This window comes from Gekko japonicus, unplaced genomic scaffold (assembly GCF_001447785.1).
Source record: "Gekko japonicus isolate JY-2015 unplaced genomic scaffold, Gekko_japonicus_V1.1 scaffold282, whole genome shotgun sequence".
NCBI lineage: Eukaryota > Metazoa > Chordata > Lepidosauria > Squamata > Gekkonidae > Gekko > Gekko japonicus.
The window spans coordinates 338,689-356,505 of NW_015159718.1; the positions used below are offsets into that span (position 1 = coordinate 338,689).

The 17,817-nt window shown below is 45.3% G+C and overlaps 1 protein-coding gene across 2 annotated transcripts in view; it reads right to left on the minus strand.

Moving 5' to 3' along the window:
* USP15 (ubiquitin specific peptidase 15) overlaps positions 1-17,817 on the minus strand; it is a 110,398-nt gene that overhangs the window by 26,153 nt on the left and 66,428 nt on the right. For both annotated transcript variants that reach the window (XM_015419512.1, XM_015419589.1), the window contains 2 exons: positions 17,488-17,661; positions 15,937-16,095 (listed from right to left, as the gene is read on the minus strand). In XM_015419512.1, the coding sequence (XP_015274998.1) occupies positions 15,937-16,095; positions 17,488-17,661 (333 nt within the window). The remainder of the gene's footprint in view (positions 1-15,936; positions 16,096-17,487; positions 17,662-17,817) is intronic.

Sequence of the window (17,817 nt, forward strand, 5' to 3'; positions counted from 1 at the left end):
GCATTAATTAGCAGATCATATGCATGATTCTGCACAAATCCAGGCCAGTTGGAAAACATATCAGGAAGAAGCAAAAGTAGAAAGCAGTAAGAAAAGTACATATCTGAAGTAACAACCAGAGATCCTTGCCTTCAAGGGATCTACCTGCAAGCATCTAAAGAATAACTTGGTGATCCGGGGAAGGCAGCACAGATTTGTCCCCAACAGGTCCTGCCAGACCAACCTCATTTCCTTCTTTGATCGAGTGATGAGCTTACTGGATCTAGGGGATGCTGTTGATGTGCTTACCTGGATTTCAGTAAAGCTTTTGACAGGGTTCCCTATGATGTTCTCCTGGGTAAACTAGAGGACTGTGGACTGGACTCTAGGATAGTTAGGTGGATAGGGAACTGGTTGGCGAACCACACTCAAAAGACTAGTTGTCAATGGCATTTCATCTGAATGGAAGGAAGTGTCCAGTGGGGTACCACAGGGCTCTGTTCTGGGCCCAGTACTTTTCAATATTTTTATAAATGATCTGTATGAGGGTGTGGAGGGGCAACTCATTAAATTTGCAGATGACACCAAATTGGGAGGAGCAGCAAACACACCCGAAGATATAGAATTCAATGAGATCTGAACACACTGGAAAAGTGGGCAGATGGGAACAAGATACAATTTAGCAAGGCTAAGTCCCGAGTTCTACATCTGGTTAATGAAAATGAGGAACAGACATAGTGGATGAGGGATACGCTTCTGGGTAGCAGTGTGTTTGAACAAGATCTTGGGGTACAAGTGGACTGTAAGTTAAATATGAGCAGCCAGTATGATGCGGCGACAAAAAAGGCTAAAGCAATCTTGGGGTGTATCAACAGAGGCATAATATCCAAATTGCAAGATGTGATAGTCCTGCTGTACACTGTATTGGTCAGGCCGCACTTGGGAGTAATGTGTTCAGTTCTGGAGGCCTCACTTGAGAAAGGATGTGAACAGAATGGAGCAGGTGCAGAGCAGAGCGATGAAGATTATCGGGGGCCTGGAGACCAAGCCCTATGAGGAAACGCTGACGGAGTTGGGAATGTTTACTCTGGAGAAGAGGAGGTTGAAGAGGGACATGATTGCTCTCTTTAAATATTTGAAGGGCTGTCACTTAGACGAGGACAGGGAGCTGTTCCAGTTGGCAGAAGAGTATAGGACTCGCAATAATGGGTATAAATTAAGGGTGGGAAGGTACTGGCTGGATATTAGGAAAAACTTTTTTACAGCAAGAGTTGTGCAACAGTGGAATTAGCCACCTAGGGAGGTGGTGAGCTCCCCCTCACTGGCAGTCTTTAAGCAGTGGCTGGAGAAACTCCAAGGGGATAATATTCCCTATCTGATATTAGACAGTGACCAGAACTCAACCTATTTGGTTGCCAAATTTTTGTCCAACGTATTTTCCTTTAGTAAATTTTATATTATTCTTTTAGTCATTGCTCAAGATCAGCTGATCATAGGAGCTCTGAAAAGGAAAGTAAGTAAGAAAGAAAGGTAAGCTTGGTAAGATTCCAGCTCTTAAAAGGTTCTGTTCTTAAAATGCAGGAGATCTGAAACTTTTAAAAGAAGGTCTGTTACAGGAAATATATATATTATATGAATAATACGAAACTCCCAATAAAAGTTAGCTATCACAGGGAAAAGATATAGCCACAAAGCAACACAGCTTTGTATGGTGTCCCACTGCTTCATACGCCATATAATGGCTGATGCTACTTACACTATTGCAAAAATAAGCTGGAGCACTCTAAAAAAATCAGGTGTGAAAAACATGGAAATGCTGCCATTGGGAAACAGACATAGCTACTTTGGAATAATTCATTCACAGAAAGAGCACATTAAAATTGCATGAAACATACTTATGTGAATGGTGAGTCATGGCCATATACATGAGGACTGCAAGTACTTCTCCATCTGTGAAGGTTTTTTTTTTTTAAGGGAATCCATGATTATGGACATGACTAGCTATCCCTGTTCAAGTGGCCACTTTACCTTCAAATTTCTCACCACAGTATATACAACTACATTGTCATGTAAAAAACAAACAAGCAAATAAAAGCCTTTTGATTGCATGACCCCATCCATAATCTGGGCAAGCAAACGGGGTTGCACTTACCTGTAACTTGTTCATCAAGCGTCTTCTGTGCAGTCCGACATAGGGACTGCGCATGAGCAGGCCTGCCTAGGGAGAGGTTTTCTAGCTTAAAGCCTCTAGGTGGCACTGTGCACTGGAGCTGGAAATTCCTTTCCCACCAGGGACCACATGCTGTTGCGCCCCCACCCTTAGTACCTCTAGCACCACTGAAGCGAGAGCGCACAGTGGGGCAGGAGGGAGGGTATGTGTGCCTGCACAGAAGACACTCAATTAACAACTATTACAGGTAAGTGCAACCCTGTTTTCATCATCGATCTTCTGTGCAATCCCACATGGGGATTCTAGCAAGCTACTCACCAGGTGGTGGGAATGCTCTCAGTACTTAAAACAGTGAATGAAGAACTGCTTTGCTCACTTGAGCTTCTCGTCTTGCCTGCAGGTCCAAAGCGTAGTGGCATACAAACGTGTCTGCTCAAGACCCTGTGGCAGTTCAGCAAATCTCAGCCAACTGCACTCCCTCAAGGAACATCGCCTTAATCGAATGGGCGTGTATGTTTAAAGGGCAGAACAACCTAGGCTGGAAATAACATTCCCTGATGGCAGACACTATCCAACGAGATAAGGTCTGGAGTGAGGCCCTAACCCCCTTACTGGAACCAGCAAAACAGACAAAGAGCACTTTGTCTCTACAATTTTGACATCTCTTGAGATAGAACAATAAAGCCCTTCCAGCATCTAATTAATGCAGTGCTCTTTCATTTTCTGAACTTGGTTAGGGGGGAAAAACCCAGGTAAAATAATTTCTTGAGATAAATGAACCGAAGGCTAGGTCTAAGAACTACCCTTTCAGGAAATATCTTCAAAAATGGAAGATTTGTATTCACTTACCGTGAAGCTTCCTTTCTTAGTGGTCTGGGAGTGGGGCAGTCCTTACTCTTGGGAATAGGCTCCTCCTCTAGAACAGGGTCGGTTTCCTCAGCTCAATTCAGGAAGGGGAGGGGGCTGTCCCCTGGGAACATCCCAGTCGTCTCCAAGCCATGCATCCCCTAACATCACACTAAGGAAAAGAAAAACACTTCTCCCCACCATAGTGAAACTCGATTTTTGGGGCAACCAGCCTTGTAACTTTATGCTCCTCCGGCGGGTGTAGACCAAGGTTGAAACCCTCTGTTGCTCTCTCACCCGATAAACTCACAATTTTTTGCTTTAGCATCTCAGAGAAACTTCATAAATGTTCATCCAGTTTCTACATCCCCATCAAAATAATCTCCAGACGCTACCCCCCAAAACTGGGTGGGTAGGACTGCCCCACTCCCGGACCACCGAGAAATGAAGCTTCACAGTAAGAGAATACAAATCTTCCATTCTTCGGTGGTCCTGGGAGTGGGGCAGATCTTACTCTTGGGACATAAAATAGCAGTGTGCCCCAGGGTGGGAAATCCAGCTTCTGGTTTATAGTGTGCTGCAGCACACCCCAATGAAAAGCCGCTGCAGCCAAGGTCAGCTTCTCTACTCTATAGCACTCTGCTCTATAAAGTGCACAGACTTCCAGGTGGCCACCCTACCTACCGTCTCCAAGGATGGGAAATGATCTGTAAGCTGCTGACATAGCAGCCCACCACAGAGAATATGCTGCAACACCTTTGGGTGGATCAGCTCCTGCACCTTGCATGCAACAATGATGCCACCCCTAAAACCACCTACTTAAGGTAAAAGGCAATACCAGTTGACCTAAGGAAAAAATCCTAATGGAAACAAATAGGGTATCTGAATCATGCCAATGCTTGGCCTGTCAACATAAAAACTGACTAACCTACAGACATTGAGGCAACACCATTCCCTTTCCCTTGTCATGCCTATGATTGGGACAAAGGAAGATAAGACAATGATCTCTGACTTGTGAAAGAACTGGATTAACCTTGGGAATGAAGGCTTGATCCGAGTGTAACATCACCCTATCCATTGTGGAAAACATGAAGTTCCCTGTCAACTGGCAGGGTCCTCAGTTCCGACAACCACCTAGTTGACATGATGCCTGCTAAAAACAAGGTCTTGAGTATTAATTCCTTTCCATGGGTTCAAGGTTCTCTGCACAATGCTCTCAGGACCCTGTGTGGGTTCCAAATCAGAAACCTCGGCACTTGTGGCAGTTTTGACCATGTAGTAAGCCCTTAGAAATCTCTTAACGTGTGGATGGCAATTTAAGGGACTTCCCTTCCTAGCCCCCATCACTGCCGATATGGCTGCCACCTGTCACTTTAATGTACTCACACTTAGCCCTCTATCTAAACCATCTTGGATGAAGCTAAGACACCTCTAACTGATGCATTTAATGGTTCCTATCACGTTCTGAACACCAAGAGTGAAAAACCCACTAGGTTGTGTTATACACCCTATTTGTGGAGCTCTTCCTAGAAAACTAATATGGTGTCTGTCACCCTGTCACGATAACTCAACCCTTCTAGCTGTTTCCACTCAACCTCCAGGCTGTTAGGTTTAGAAGGGTTGGGCAAGGATGTTGTGCTGATCCTAGTGTCAATAAGTCCTTTCCCAGTGGTAGGCACCATGGTTCCATGGTCGATAATCTCTTCAGATCCTGGAATCAAGCTCTTGTGGTCAAAAGGGTGCTATCAACACTAATTTCACCTTCTGTTCCAACAGCTTCTGAATCACCTTGTGAAACAATTAAGTCAGTTGGAATGTGTACAGTCATCCCTGCAGTCAGTTGCAGTTCGGAACATCTGTTCCTGTTGCCCGCTGGTTTTCAACTCTGGGTAGGAAATGCGGAAATTGATTATTCTGGTCTGTGGTAAAGAAGTCCATTTCCATCATCCTGCACCTTTTGCAGACCTCTTGAAAACCCAACTTGCAGAGCATCCATACGGACTGGTCTAATCATATATACTCAGCAAGTCCATCAATACACTGTCCCAGCCTGCCAGATGGACCACCTCCAATGACTGTAGCTGGATCTCCACCCATCTGATCAGGTCGCTCACTTCTGCGTGTAAGGTCCGAAATCTGGTTCTTTATGCCTTTGTTGTAATATTGTCTGTCTGGGCTAGAATGTGATGAGAATTCCAAAAGCCCCAGCCTGGTGGCTCTGAGTTCTACAAATTTTATACTCAGTGAGGTCTCTTCCTAAGATGAAACCCCTTGTGTCATTGTCCTTTGAGAGTGGGTTCTCCACCCCGGCAGACTTGCATCTGTGGTCATCACCATACTCTTTAGATTTCAGATCGGGGATCCCCATTGGAAAACAAAAGGGTTTCAACCACTATTGCAGCTGATGCTGAAGTTGTTTTGGCAACTGTAGCCCTAACTGGCCACCACATACTGGTAAGGTAAGGGAAAATGTCTGTAGATATCCGGCATGGAACCTTGACAACTGAAACACTTCATGGCTTGACACTACCACGCTCAGAAGCTTGGCCAGTACCATACCCTCTATCTTGCATTCCCCCCCCCCCCAGCCTGTCTTTGGACAGAAGTTGTATGTTGTCTCTCCGAAGTGCCTAGCTGCACCCCCAGGTGTACCCATGATTGAGAGGCGTTTAGAATGCCCCTCTCCATGTTGACCATGAAGGCATGGTCCCTCAAAAAATAAAAACATTACCACCATCTCTGATGCTTCCCTGCTCTGTTGGTAAGAAGAGGCCTTAAAAAGGATACCATCTAGAGATGGTGACAGCAACACTCCCTGAAGTCCCAGATGTGTTACAATGGCCACCATAAACTTGGTAAACCCTCTTGGGACTTTAGGCGGAAAGGCAACACTGGTACTGAAGTGCTCCCCATCATACACAAAGCATAGGAGCCTGCGGTGAGCCTCTTGAATTGGGATGTATAAATGGTCCTCCTACAGATTGATGGATGGCAGGAAATCCTTTGCTTGAACATCTGCCAGAATGGAATTCAGAGTTTTCATCCTGGACATTCTAGTCCTGATGCAGTTGTTTAGCCATTTCAGGTCCAAGATTTTCCTGGCATCCTTATTCTTCTTTGGCTCTGGGCATGATATTCTTTTGGAGTCACAACAGGACTGACAAGTCCGTTTGTTTTAACATTGAACACATGTTTATCTTCAATAAGATATCTGTCGAGTCCCTCTCCGAAAAGGTTTATGCCCTTGAAAGGGGTAGTGCTTTAGCTTGTGCTGCAGAGTCCCCATCCCAATTCTAAGCCACATGTTCTTTCTGGCTGCTGCACTGCATGCCATGGCTCTAGCTAACTGCTGCAGAATGTCCAGTGAAGTAGCTGCCACAATCACTGTCGCTACAGCAACCTTCTTAAGTTTGTCTTTAAGTTCTTTTGGGACTCCACTATCAGCTGAAGCTAGTCGTGATGCCCAAGAATGTGCCTCCCTGGCAAACACTGAGCCTGCTGTTGACATCCTGATGGAGCAGGCTGAGACTTCAAAGTCTTTGCATAAGGCTTCCTAAAATCCCCTATCACTGGGGTCTTGGGCAACCTATCTGCATCCATAGGCAGAACTGAGTTGAAGGTCAAGCTAGTCACAGGTTCATCCACCATTGGCACCTTGAGTCTCTTGGTAGCCTCTGGTATCAGGGAATAAAGCTTGGAAAAAACATATGATGGTTAGTTTTTAGCTTGAAATGGTGTTCCCACTCTGCCTTCATCCTACTATAAAAGGCTGTGGGCAGTTAGAGGCTTGCCCTTGCCTGCCTCAGCGTAGCAACCCTGGATTTCCTTGGTTGTCTCCCATCCAAGTACTAAGTAGGATTGACCCTGCTTAACTTCTGAGATCTGACAAGCGTGGCTGAGCCTGGGCCATCCAGGTCAGGGCTGGCATCCCTGCTTGTAGTACTGCCAGTTTGTACATCATCTGGCCAGATTCCACCAGAAGTTCTGGGTCAAAATCAATGTTTTCCCTAAGTCTGAACTTCTAAGTACTTGGAAAGTAATCTCATATACAGCCTTTGAGGGAATAGCCAGGACTGTATTGTTGGTACTACTCCCATTCTACCCTATCTGAGGAGGGACTGGGGAATCTGAGTCCTTCCTGGACTTTTTGCAGCCATCGAGTCACAGCCCACTTATGGTGACCCCTTGGAGTTTTCAAGCAGGAGATGTTCAGAGATGGGTGGCCTTGCCTGCCTCTGTGTCACGCCTCTGGTGCTGTTTGGTGGTCTCCCATCCAAATACTGACCAGGGCCGACTGTCCTTATTTGATGAGCTCAGGCTATCCTGAGCTATCCTTGCTGCCTGTTTCCTGGTTCTCCACAGAGTCTTGTGGGGACTGTGAAGCTTATGATCTAAATCTGACTTGCTAAGTGTACCCCCCCCCCAATCTCTCTGGCAAACAGTGGAGGTGGTGGAAGTGCTATCAAGCAGCAGCCCCATATGGTTTTCAAAGCAAGAGACAGCTAGAGCTGGAGAGCCAACTAGGGCTGACCCTACTTAATTTCCAAGATCCGATCAAACTGGGCTAGCCAGGACCATCCAGGCCAGAGCTGCTGCCCTAGCCTGCCTCAGCATAGTGACCCTGGACTTCCTTGGTGGTCTCCCACCCAAGTACTAATCAGGGCTGACTCTGCTTGGCTTCTGAGATCTCAACAGATCAAATTAACTTGGGCTATCCAGCTCTGGGAACAGGGAACTGGTAGGTCTGACTGGCAGCCATTTTCCAATTGTTTGCCTGGGAGTGAAAGCAAAAGTAAGTCTGCCGTGAGGCTCCAGAGAACTAAGATGGCCACCACCATTTCCCCCTGCCTTTCTATGGCCTTCCCTGGGCCTTCTGTCTGTTCCATGGGAACTTTCCCTCTGAAGGGGAAACAAGAGGGGGGAAGGGCTCTTTAATCCACTCCAGCCTGTCCCAGGTGGGGGAGGTTGGAAGCCGCAGGAAACAATTTCCTCTTCATTCTCCCTGAATAGCTCAGGGGTTTGCTTAGGGTTTCCCCCCAGTCTACCACCCTGCCCTCCTTCGCCTCCAGTCTAGGGTTTTTTGGCCCCGTAAGGGCTTACCATGATTCTGGCAAGGGCTAGAGGCTCCTGGCTTGTCTGTTCTACCACACGCAGGGTCCTCCAAGACTGGGGAGTTTGCTGGGTCTGCAGCGCCGCCCTGGTCTCCTTGCAGACTCAGCCACTTCCCCTGATGTGCGTTGGTTGGGTAGGCAACCTCCAGCCACAGGCTGGGCCTGGTGGGAGTCTGTGTACACAGCCTTGGCTGCTGGGGATCTCCCAGTGCCATCGGCTTCATCTGCGGTCTGCTGCTGACTGCAGCTCGAAATAATGAAGAGGGAGAGTCTCTCCCTTCTCCCTCTCTTCTTCTCATTCCTGGATCGCTGTGCTCTATAGAGCACCTGTGAAACACATCCTGCTCAAGCAGCAGGGCCAGTAAGACTGGGATGTTCCCAGGGGACAGGCCCCTCCCCTTCCTGGATTGATCTGAGGAAACCGATCCTGTTCCAGAGGAGGAGCCTATTCCCAAGAGTAAGGACTGCCCCACTCCCAGGACCACCAGAGAATGGTGTGCGTGTATGTGTGTGTGTCAATCCTTAAGGTGCCAAACTCACTGATCCTCCTAGATGAAGTAATGGCCACTAAGAAAAAGACCTTCTTGGACAGTTCTGCCAAGGAACAAGTAGCCAAGGGCTCAAAGAGCTTAAGCACTAGATGGGCCAAAACTACAGAAGGAGACCAATGCGGTACCAGTGGGTCTTGAGGAGGAGAAGGATTGAATAAGCCCTTCAGGAATCTCTTAGATATATTTATTTATTTATATATCACATTTATACTCTGCTGTCCCAGCCAAGGCCAGCTCAGGGTGGCTTACATGAAAATAAAAACACATAAATAACAGTAAAAAAATCCTAAAACCTTCTAAAACCATCTGACATTATAAAGTGCTAGTAAACATTATTGTTTAACAGTGACAGCCATTATTCTATGATCTATCCTCATAGTCGGCTCATAGATCTTTTCCTTTATACAGCTGGCACAGGCTGTTGTTGGTAACTCCAGGGGACAGGGTTCTCTATCTTTCAGCTATTGATGGGTGTCTCCTTGATTGAAGGCCTGGTGGAAGAGCTCCGTCTTGCAGGCCCTGCAGAACTGCATAAGGTCCCGCAGGGCCATAATCTCTTTTGGGATCTTGTTCCACCAGAACAGAGCTGCCACAGAGAAAGCCCTGGCCCTGGTTATGGCCAGCCTGGCATCCTTGAGACCCGGGAGGGCCAGTCGATTTTGGGACCCTGACCGCAGTGCTCTCTGGGGAACATATAGTAAGAGAAAACTGATTACCCTTCAACTCCTACATGACAGCATGAAATGGCTACAAGGTGTAATTTAAGGAAGGAGAACACCAAGCTCTTAGAGACAGTAGGTAGTCAAATATCACTTCAAAGGAATGCTTAGCAGGAGATATTTTCTTCACCTGACACCAATGTGAAAACTGAGTCCACTTATACATATGGCAGGTCGATAAGACCGCAAAAAGAACCCCATTCATTTCCCGTGTAAATATTAGGTCCCTATCCAGAACCTCCGTGCCATCAAATTGAGATGACCTACATTAGGATGCAGCACCCAATTGATGCTAATTAGATCTGGTTGTCTTGGAAGAGGAATGTAGTGACCTTGGGCCATGTCTATTAGCACCGGGAACCAGATCTAGTGGGGCCAGAAAGGAGCTATAAGGATCATATCTGACCCTTCTCTCCTGGCCTTTTCTATAACCCTGATGAGGAGTGAGAAGGGGGGAAATGCACAGAACAGAATGCCTGTCCAGATAAGCTGGAAGACATCTCCCAGAAAGCCCTGACCTGTCCCTGCCCAGGAGCAAAACTTGGCAGCCTTCATGTTCTCCTGTGAGGCAAGCAGATCTATGTCTGGGAGACCCCAAAGAGCAAAAATCGATTCTTCGTAAACATTCGTGATGAACCATTCATGAGAGACCATCTCAGTCCTGCTTAGCCTATCAGCCTCCATATTAAGGCTTCCAGAAATCTGGATGGCATAAAGAGAAGTGTTGAGCTCCAGTGTCATAGACCAGACCATAGTGGATTTCCTGCACAATCTCCTGGAGACTGTACCCCCCTGCTTGTTCAGACAGAACACTGTAACTGTGTTGTCTGTCTGAGTAAGGATGGATCGGTTTCGAGGGATATCTGCAAAACTGCTAAGGGTGCGTCGAACTGCCCACAATTCTAACAGATTTTTAAAAATTAAACTTTTATTGGTAATAAAGACATACAACATTAGATAAATTGCAAAAAGTTGTAGCTAAAAAGATGTAACAATGCAACATTAATACATTCAAAGATGGAATAACATTGAACTTTACCCAACAGATTTCATATATTCCAGGTAGAACAACTGTAAATTTGCCGATTCATGGTTGGATTATACAATTAGCATAGTAATCGTAGCAATTAACAAAGTAAACCTAAATTCTGGTGGAAAACAAAACCATACTTAGGGTAGTGACTTTTTTTGAACATGCAAGAGAGTCAAGAGAATTCATATTACAGCTGAATTGCTCACGCCCGTTGTTGTAGTTGAGACCAAGATTGACGAAGTTTTATCTCATTGATTTTATATGCCAATAAAGGTTGTGTTTGTGTGCGCTGAGACCAAGAGGGAGACATAAGTTCCTCACGTGAGAGAAAATTGAGTATCGGGAACCATTTCTCGTTAAATAAAGATTTAGCAGGTGACGAAGAGGAAGCATTTAATTTCTGTGTAACACATTCCATGAGATATTGATCCCACAATTTGCAAAACCATAGCTGTAAGGTAGGTGGGTTAGCGTCTTTCCAGCAAGAGGCTATAGACGACTTTGCTGCAAAGAGCATTGTGTCAAGAATTGGTTTGTGTTAATGTCCAGGGGTCGGTTGGAGCCGGAGCGCGGAGGAGCGGCGCTCTGGTAGTGAGGAGCCGAGGGGGTGGGCACATGACCAAGCCCCAACCCCTGCTCCCAGCAGCCCTCAGTTGGGCCACGAGGAACCAGAAGAAGCAAGGTAAGTAGAAGCTCTCCCCCGCCTTTCCCGGGCTGTGCCTGGGTGTGGAGGTCGGGAGAAAGCCTGCCGCCCCACCATTCCTGGGCTTGCAGAGGCTGGGAGAAAGCCTGCCGCCCCACCTCGCCCATCTAGGCCGCGGCTGCTGCTGTTGCTCCTCCTGGCAGCAGCTCCCTCCACCTGCCAACCCCGCTGCTGCTGCTGCTCCTCCTGCCAACCCCACCACTCCTTCAAAGCACCCTCTGCTTCTCCTCCTCCACCTCCTGTTGCTTCTCCCTCCCCGTCCAGTGCACTGCCTGCCTGAACTGGAGGCGCCTGGCTCTGCCTGAGGCTGCCCATTAAAAGGGAAGCTCTCTTGTCAGGTGCAAGACAGGAGGAAGAGGCAAAAAAGTGGGGAGGGGAGTAGCGGAGCTGCAGGCCAAACAGTTCTCTTTGGGGCGCCTCCACTCTTCAAAGTGATCCCCCCCACACCTGCAAACAGAGGAGTTTCCTTTGGGCTTGATTTTTTTGTTGGCTCCTTTGTAATTAATCTCTGCTCCCCTGCCTTTACACACACAGGCACACAGCTGCTCTGGACTTTTAGCCAAGCAAATCCAGAGCGAGACTCCATGCAGCCAATCCCTCCTGCCCTCCCCCTTTTAAAAAAAGTGGTTTCTTTGGCGTGGGGGGTTCTTCTTGGGGATTGTTGCGAGCAGGCAGCTCCGGCGGGTGGGTGGGCTCCTTCCCTGTCCCCGACTAAACCCCAGATTGATGCCAGCTGTGCCTGGCACAGCACCACCTCCCAGCCTCAGCTCCTTTGCCAAGGTGGATGGAGCAGGCTCTCGCTCTCCCACCGCTTCCTTTGGGATGGTCTTTACCTCCATGTCATGCAAAGGTTTAGCTGCCCTCTTCCACGCTTGAAGCCTTCATTAAACAGCCAGGATGTTTTCCTCCTGTTAGCAACTGGAGTTTGTCCAGTTATACCAGCGGGGCTGCATTTTGACCCGCGGCTTCGCCCGATTTCCTCTGCAGTTTTGTGATCCTCAAAAAACAGGATCACGAAACTGCGGGGGAAATCGGGTGAAGCCGCGAGTCAAAATGCAGCCCCGCAGCTTCAGGTGTGCAATTGACCAATAGTATCAGGACAAACGGCGGTGCAACATCGAGGCAGCTCTAGTGTGAAATCAGCTTCTGTCTTTCTAAGCTTATGTGTTAGTTTATTACTTGTTATGAGAAGATTTCCAGAGCATCTCCTCCAGCTCTCTTCGTAAGGGCAATTTTCAGAGTCCTTCCACCTTTACATCTATGCTAATTCTCTGTAAAGTCTTGATGGCTTCTTAGACGTTCACTCGAAATTCTGCAACCCTCCTCTGTCTCCAAAGGGATAACACTGCCAATCTTAAGCATCTTCCCTCTTGGTCTCATCCTCGGGGCCCAGTGGCATCTCACAGTCTTCTTGATCTTGAGGTCAGATTCAAGCTCTTTTCTATCAGCCGAATTTAAGACAATACTTTCTAAAAACATTTATTTATTTTATTTATTTATTTTGGGATTTATATCCCGCCCTACCCGTGCGGGTATCTGCCGGGAAGGAGTTAAGTCCTTGTAAATCTTTTCTGTTTCTCTCATGCTTTCCCTCCTTGTCTCTTTGAGATCACTGTTAGTTTTAGTGTCCATCTCTTTTGCTTTGACAGCCCTCTGTTCCATCTTTTCTGCTATTGTTGCCAAATGCAGCTGCCGGGACACGAGTTGTTGATTTATCTTGGCAAGCTGATGGTTAATACCAACAAGTTGCTCAAGAATCGGCTTGGTGGCTTCTGCTCTGAGTTCTATAACTTTCACTTCCCTTCTTCTCGGAGTTGTTTTCGCTGACTTTTTTGGAGTGTCCACCATTTTCACACTTTAATTCCAATATAAAATCGTTTTCTCCCCGGCTCTGAAAATCCCTTACACGCTGTTTAGTCGCTTAAATACTCATGGATATCTCCCACAGCTTTTCGCTTCCAAGTATCCATTTACAATTGTCTCTTTCTCTCTCTCCCTCCTCCCTCCTCTGCTTATCTAAATACATCAGAGAGGTCTCCCTCTCTAAGCACGATTCCAGTCACTCAAGAGGTTTGTGGGGGGGAATTTTCGCTTCAAAGAATACTTGCAGAACTGATGGGAGGGAAAGCATTTGAAATTCTGAAACATGTAACAAAACATTTAGGTTTCTAAGATCCAAAATGGGTCTGACCCCCCCATCCTTTTTATCCATCAGGAACATGCATGAGAAAAACACTTACAGAGCCTGAGAATCTGACACCTCCTTAATAGCCCCTTTCTTGAGTAAGGCAGCCAGAGCCTCAGATAAACCTGGCACTGTACTACTGACCACCTTGGGAGATGAAAAACAAGAGGGTATATCCTTATACTCTAATTTATAACCTAACAATGGAAAGAACCCATTCATTAGACATAATGGCCACCCAGGTGGAATAAAACTGCGCTAACCTGTCACCAAACTTGACAGAAGTAGAAGTATCTAGTCAGAAGGATGGCCTCTGAGACTGAACAGCCTCCCTGGTGGGAAGTGGCTGGTTGGTGGACTTGTCTAGATCTGCTAGAGCCCTTACACGTGGCATAACCTTGTAGAGGGGTGTACTGCTTAGGGCGAGTATATAAGGCCTGGGATGGGCTACAACAGCAATACTCCCTGGAATAGGAATGCCTGGGTTAGCGCATGAAAGGTCTCTGCTTAAATTGAGATGGGGCTGAACGTGATACTCCCAATGACTTGGCGGTCTGCTTGTTCTTCTTTATTAGGGACAAAGTTTCATCTCTTCTGGCCAAAAAAAGCACTGAGCCCTCAACGGGCACATCCTCAATCTTCTGCTTGGTTTCCAGGGGAAGAGCAGTTGACCTTAACTCGGCATGCATTTGGAGTACAACTGAACTTGCCATGGCTCAAACTGCAGAGTCAGCAGAATGGTAGCCTGCATTAATTTGCTGTTTTGAAAGTTTAATAGCCCCTATGTGCAGAACCTCAATGAGTGTTCAGGTAAAAGTACTCCAGGTACGGAAGCATCTTTTCCCAAAGGAAAAGTTAGTACCCGGACATCCCCAATCTTAAAGCTCAGCTCCGAGGATGAATAAAACTTATGTTCCAAGTTTTCTGTCCTATCAGTGGGTGCTGAATAGTTGGTCTGACATCCCTTGGGCTGCATTTCTTCTGCACCCAAGGAAGATGGGGGGATGGGTTGTCAGATAACTGAAAGGTTCCTTCTTAATTCTATAGAAGTGCTCGACTCTCCTAGAAGTGAGTTGTAGGAAAGCAGGTTTCTGCCACAGTTCTTGGATTAAGTCCTCAAAGCCCTCCAGAACCAGTAAGGCAATCATGCCAGGGGACTCAGAATAAAGGCAGCTCAGGTCCTTTAGCCTGTGCTCCAAAGTAGCAATTTCAATGTGTAGTGATTGGGCCATACAGAGTATTAGTTTTCCAAACATATGAAGATCTTCAGTGGGGGAGATAGGTGAAGATTCATCCAGCCTCGGATCGGATGCAGTGTCAGATCTGTCAGAATCCATTGCCTTGTCCTCCCCCTTTTTCCTCTGGCACAGGTGACCAAGGTCTAAAGACACTGTAGCTGAAGAAAGGTAGGAGGAGACCTGGTGCAGGTAACGGTACTGTGTGGGTAATGGAATTGTATCCCAAGGGTTCAGAGCAATGTTGTCACCCCACTCTGAAAGGTAGGCTGGTGACATAAGGTAAGGCTGCAAAGGCCAATGCACTAAAGGATGCAACTGGGACCGTGGAACTGCAGCCATCTGCTTGGGTTCTGCAAATCACCGAATTTGTCCTGCTGGAAGAAACATCTCTATTTCTCCCTTGGACATTGAAGCCAGAGGGGATCTCAGACCCGGGAGTGAATGCCTCTGTCGGTTCTGAGGTACCTTCTCTTTCAGTGGCAAAAGAGGAACCAAGGATGGGGGTGCTGGAGTGCAGGAGCATGTGGTCACTAGTGGGAAAGGAGTTTCTGGCTCCAGCACACAGTGCACCCCAGAGGCTTTATGCTAGAAAACCTCTCCATAGGCAGGCTTGCTCATGCGCAGTCCCCATGTGGGACTGCAAAGAAGATCAATGATGAACTGCAACAATAAAGACACAAGTGTTGCCTGGAGAGAAATGCAAGAGTGTACAATAACTAAGCAATTGAGAAACCTTTCAAAAACCAGTGGAAGACTGAACACTGCCTGAGATTTCTAGAAGAGGAATTCAAAAGCAAGATGTTTACATTGTCATAATAAGCCGCTCTCTAACGTAATTGATATAATGTTACGCTCCAAAACAATGATGTCAATCACACATAAGTTTCAGTCTCAAAAACCATGGTAAGATACTCCTTTTGGTCAGTGCTACCCAACATTATCCACAAATTGATTCTGCAGTTTTAACAATATCAGCTGCCTAAGCTTTGTAGTTTGGCCTGTTAACAAAAAATACAAGAAACTGTGGAAATATGATAATTGACCATTTGAGAAGTCTACTGTATACAGACTAATTTGAAAAAGGCTTATACTGTATACAGACTGATTTGAAAAAGGCTGATTAGTTAATTTCAATGCCCTTTTTAGCATTTAAGAAATTGAGAGGTTGATCACAGAAATAAAGTGTCTGGATTGATGAAGGGAGCAATCAATGCAGTACATTAGGTCTGGGGAAAGATTCTTTATAGACTCTGGATACACTGAAACTACATGTAGGTCAAAGGGGTTATCCAAAAGATTGTTTCATGTAGGCAACCATTTTGATGACTCTCTTTAATACTTTAATAACTAGCAAATAGACTCCAAAAAGAAATACAATGATTCTTTAAAACGAAACATTACCTTATCTGGCCTTCCATCGGCATCTTTTAATTGAATGTAAGGCTTTTTTCTAATTCGATTCAAATCCTCATGCAGGCCATCAAGAAGAAAGGCTAATAGTTCTTGGCAATCTTGTTGCTGATACCCAGAAAACTGTGGTGCAAATCGTCCAACCTGTGTCTAGAGAACACAACACAAGATTACAATGCTGATGTCACATGACTTGATGCAAATGCCACATGGTATGTATTGACATAGCCTCAGTAAGGGAAAAGTAACCTTTACTGAAAAATGAAAGCCAGAAGAAAATCAGTATAAAATAAAAGGAAGATAATTAAAAGGATTAAGCAAGTTCCAAACAAAAAGAGTGCCACCTGGAATAGAAGGTGAGAACATAGGCTACAAACAATGCATAAGCATGAATCATATAATTTCAATCATTGCAGCCAATCCTATTAAAGCTCAGAGTGCAGTTTAAAAGTCTTCCTATTTGCTACCAACACTATCTTTGCATCAGCAGTGATAATGCTAAATATTTAATTCCTTGCAGTTAGGCAAGTGGAAGGGTTAATTACTAATCCTGACACTCTATTGTAGTTAGAGTGCTGGACTAGAAACAACAAGGCCAAGGTTTAAATCACCACTGTCATGAAGCTCCTGGGTGTTCTTTAGACAGTCACCATCACACATTATTAGTCATCATAAAAGAGGAGGGGTCCATGCACATCATTACCCAAAGATCCTCAGAGAAAAGGATGAAATAAAAATGTAACCAATAATTATACAAAAGTATATTGTGTTTTGTTTCTTGGATTATCTCTTAATAGTTCAAAAGCAAAGCTGTAAAAAAAAGTTTAAACTGGAATAATGAAATAGCATTTATGAAATAAAAACCAGTGAAAAAACAAATAATATGATTTAAAAAAAACATATAATCCAATAGTCTATCTCAATGTGAACAAGGTAGGGCTTGAATTTCAGACCAAACCTAATCATGCCAATATTTTTGATACAGACAAACTGGAAATACAATTTTGAGAAAAGATGAGCATTATATTCATGAATTGCCTCTCTATTAAAGATACTGCCCAAAACAGTAAAAATACATCTACCACCAGGGTTCAGATGCTTAACTTCTGTACTTTTCATAGGCTAATCCATGAGTTTACATTTTTTCCTCAACTCATTTCATGCTGTCATCTTTGATCAGCTCATCTTCCCTATGCTTCTTTCTGGGCAAGATGATTTATACTCATATTGTAGTAGCAAAGGAAGGAAGGAAGTGATGACCAGTCAGAATCACTAGGAGCTGAACAATGGGAAGCAGACCAGATAATTCAGTCTTTGATGTCCTTTCCCCTAAGGGTAAGATAATTCTAGATTTTGATGAGTTTGGTTATGGATAGAACAACAATGATCTACTCGTGACCAAAATAAAAAGTAGTGAAGCAAAAAAAATATGACATCCCCCCCCCCCAAATGTGAACACTTCAGATTTCATGAATCTTTTAAATAGATGATTGAACTTTTCATTTTTTTGTCTTCAAAAGTTTGAAGTACACTCATACTTGCCTTAAATGCCCTTGGAGTAACATAGCTGTATTTTCCAGACCACATCTGTTTGATGAGCTCTGCATACGATTTGGCAATTTCACCTCGCATTCCCAATGGATTGTCAAGATTCAGTTCTTCTTGATACTTATCATTGAGGAAGTACTCTGTGAGCGGAGGAGTGTTGCTCAGACACTGCAAATGGATGTAGATAAAATGTATGTGCATAACAAGCAGCATTCACATTACCTGTTTAATTCCATGCTCTGTTTTCATTGCTTCCTATTAACTTCCCATTTTACTTTCTTATCCTCACCTAGCTATTAGGAGTACTGAAGTGTCTCTCTAAAA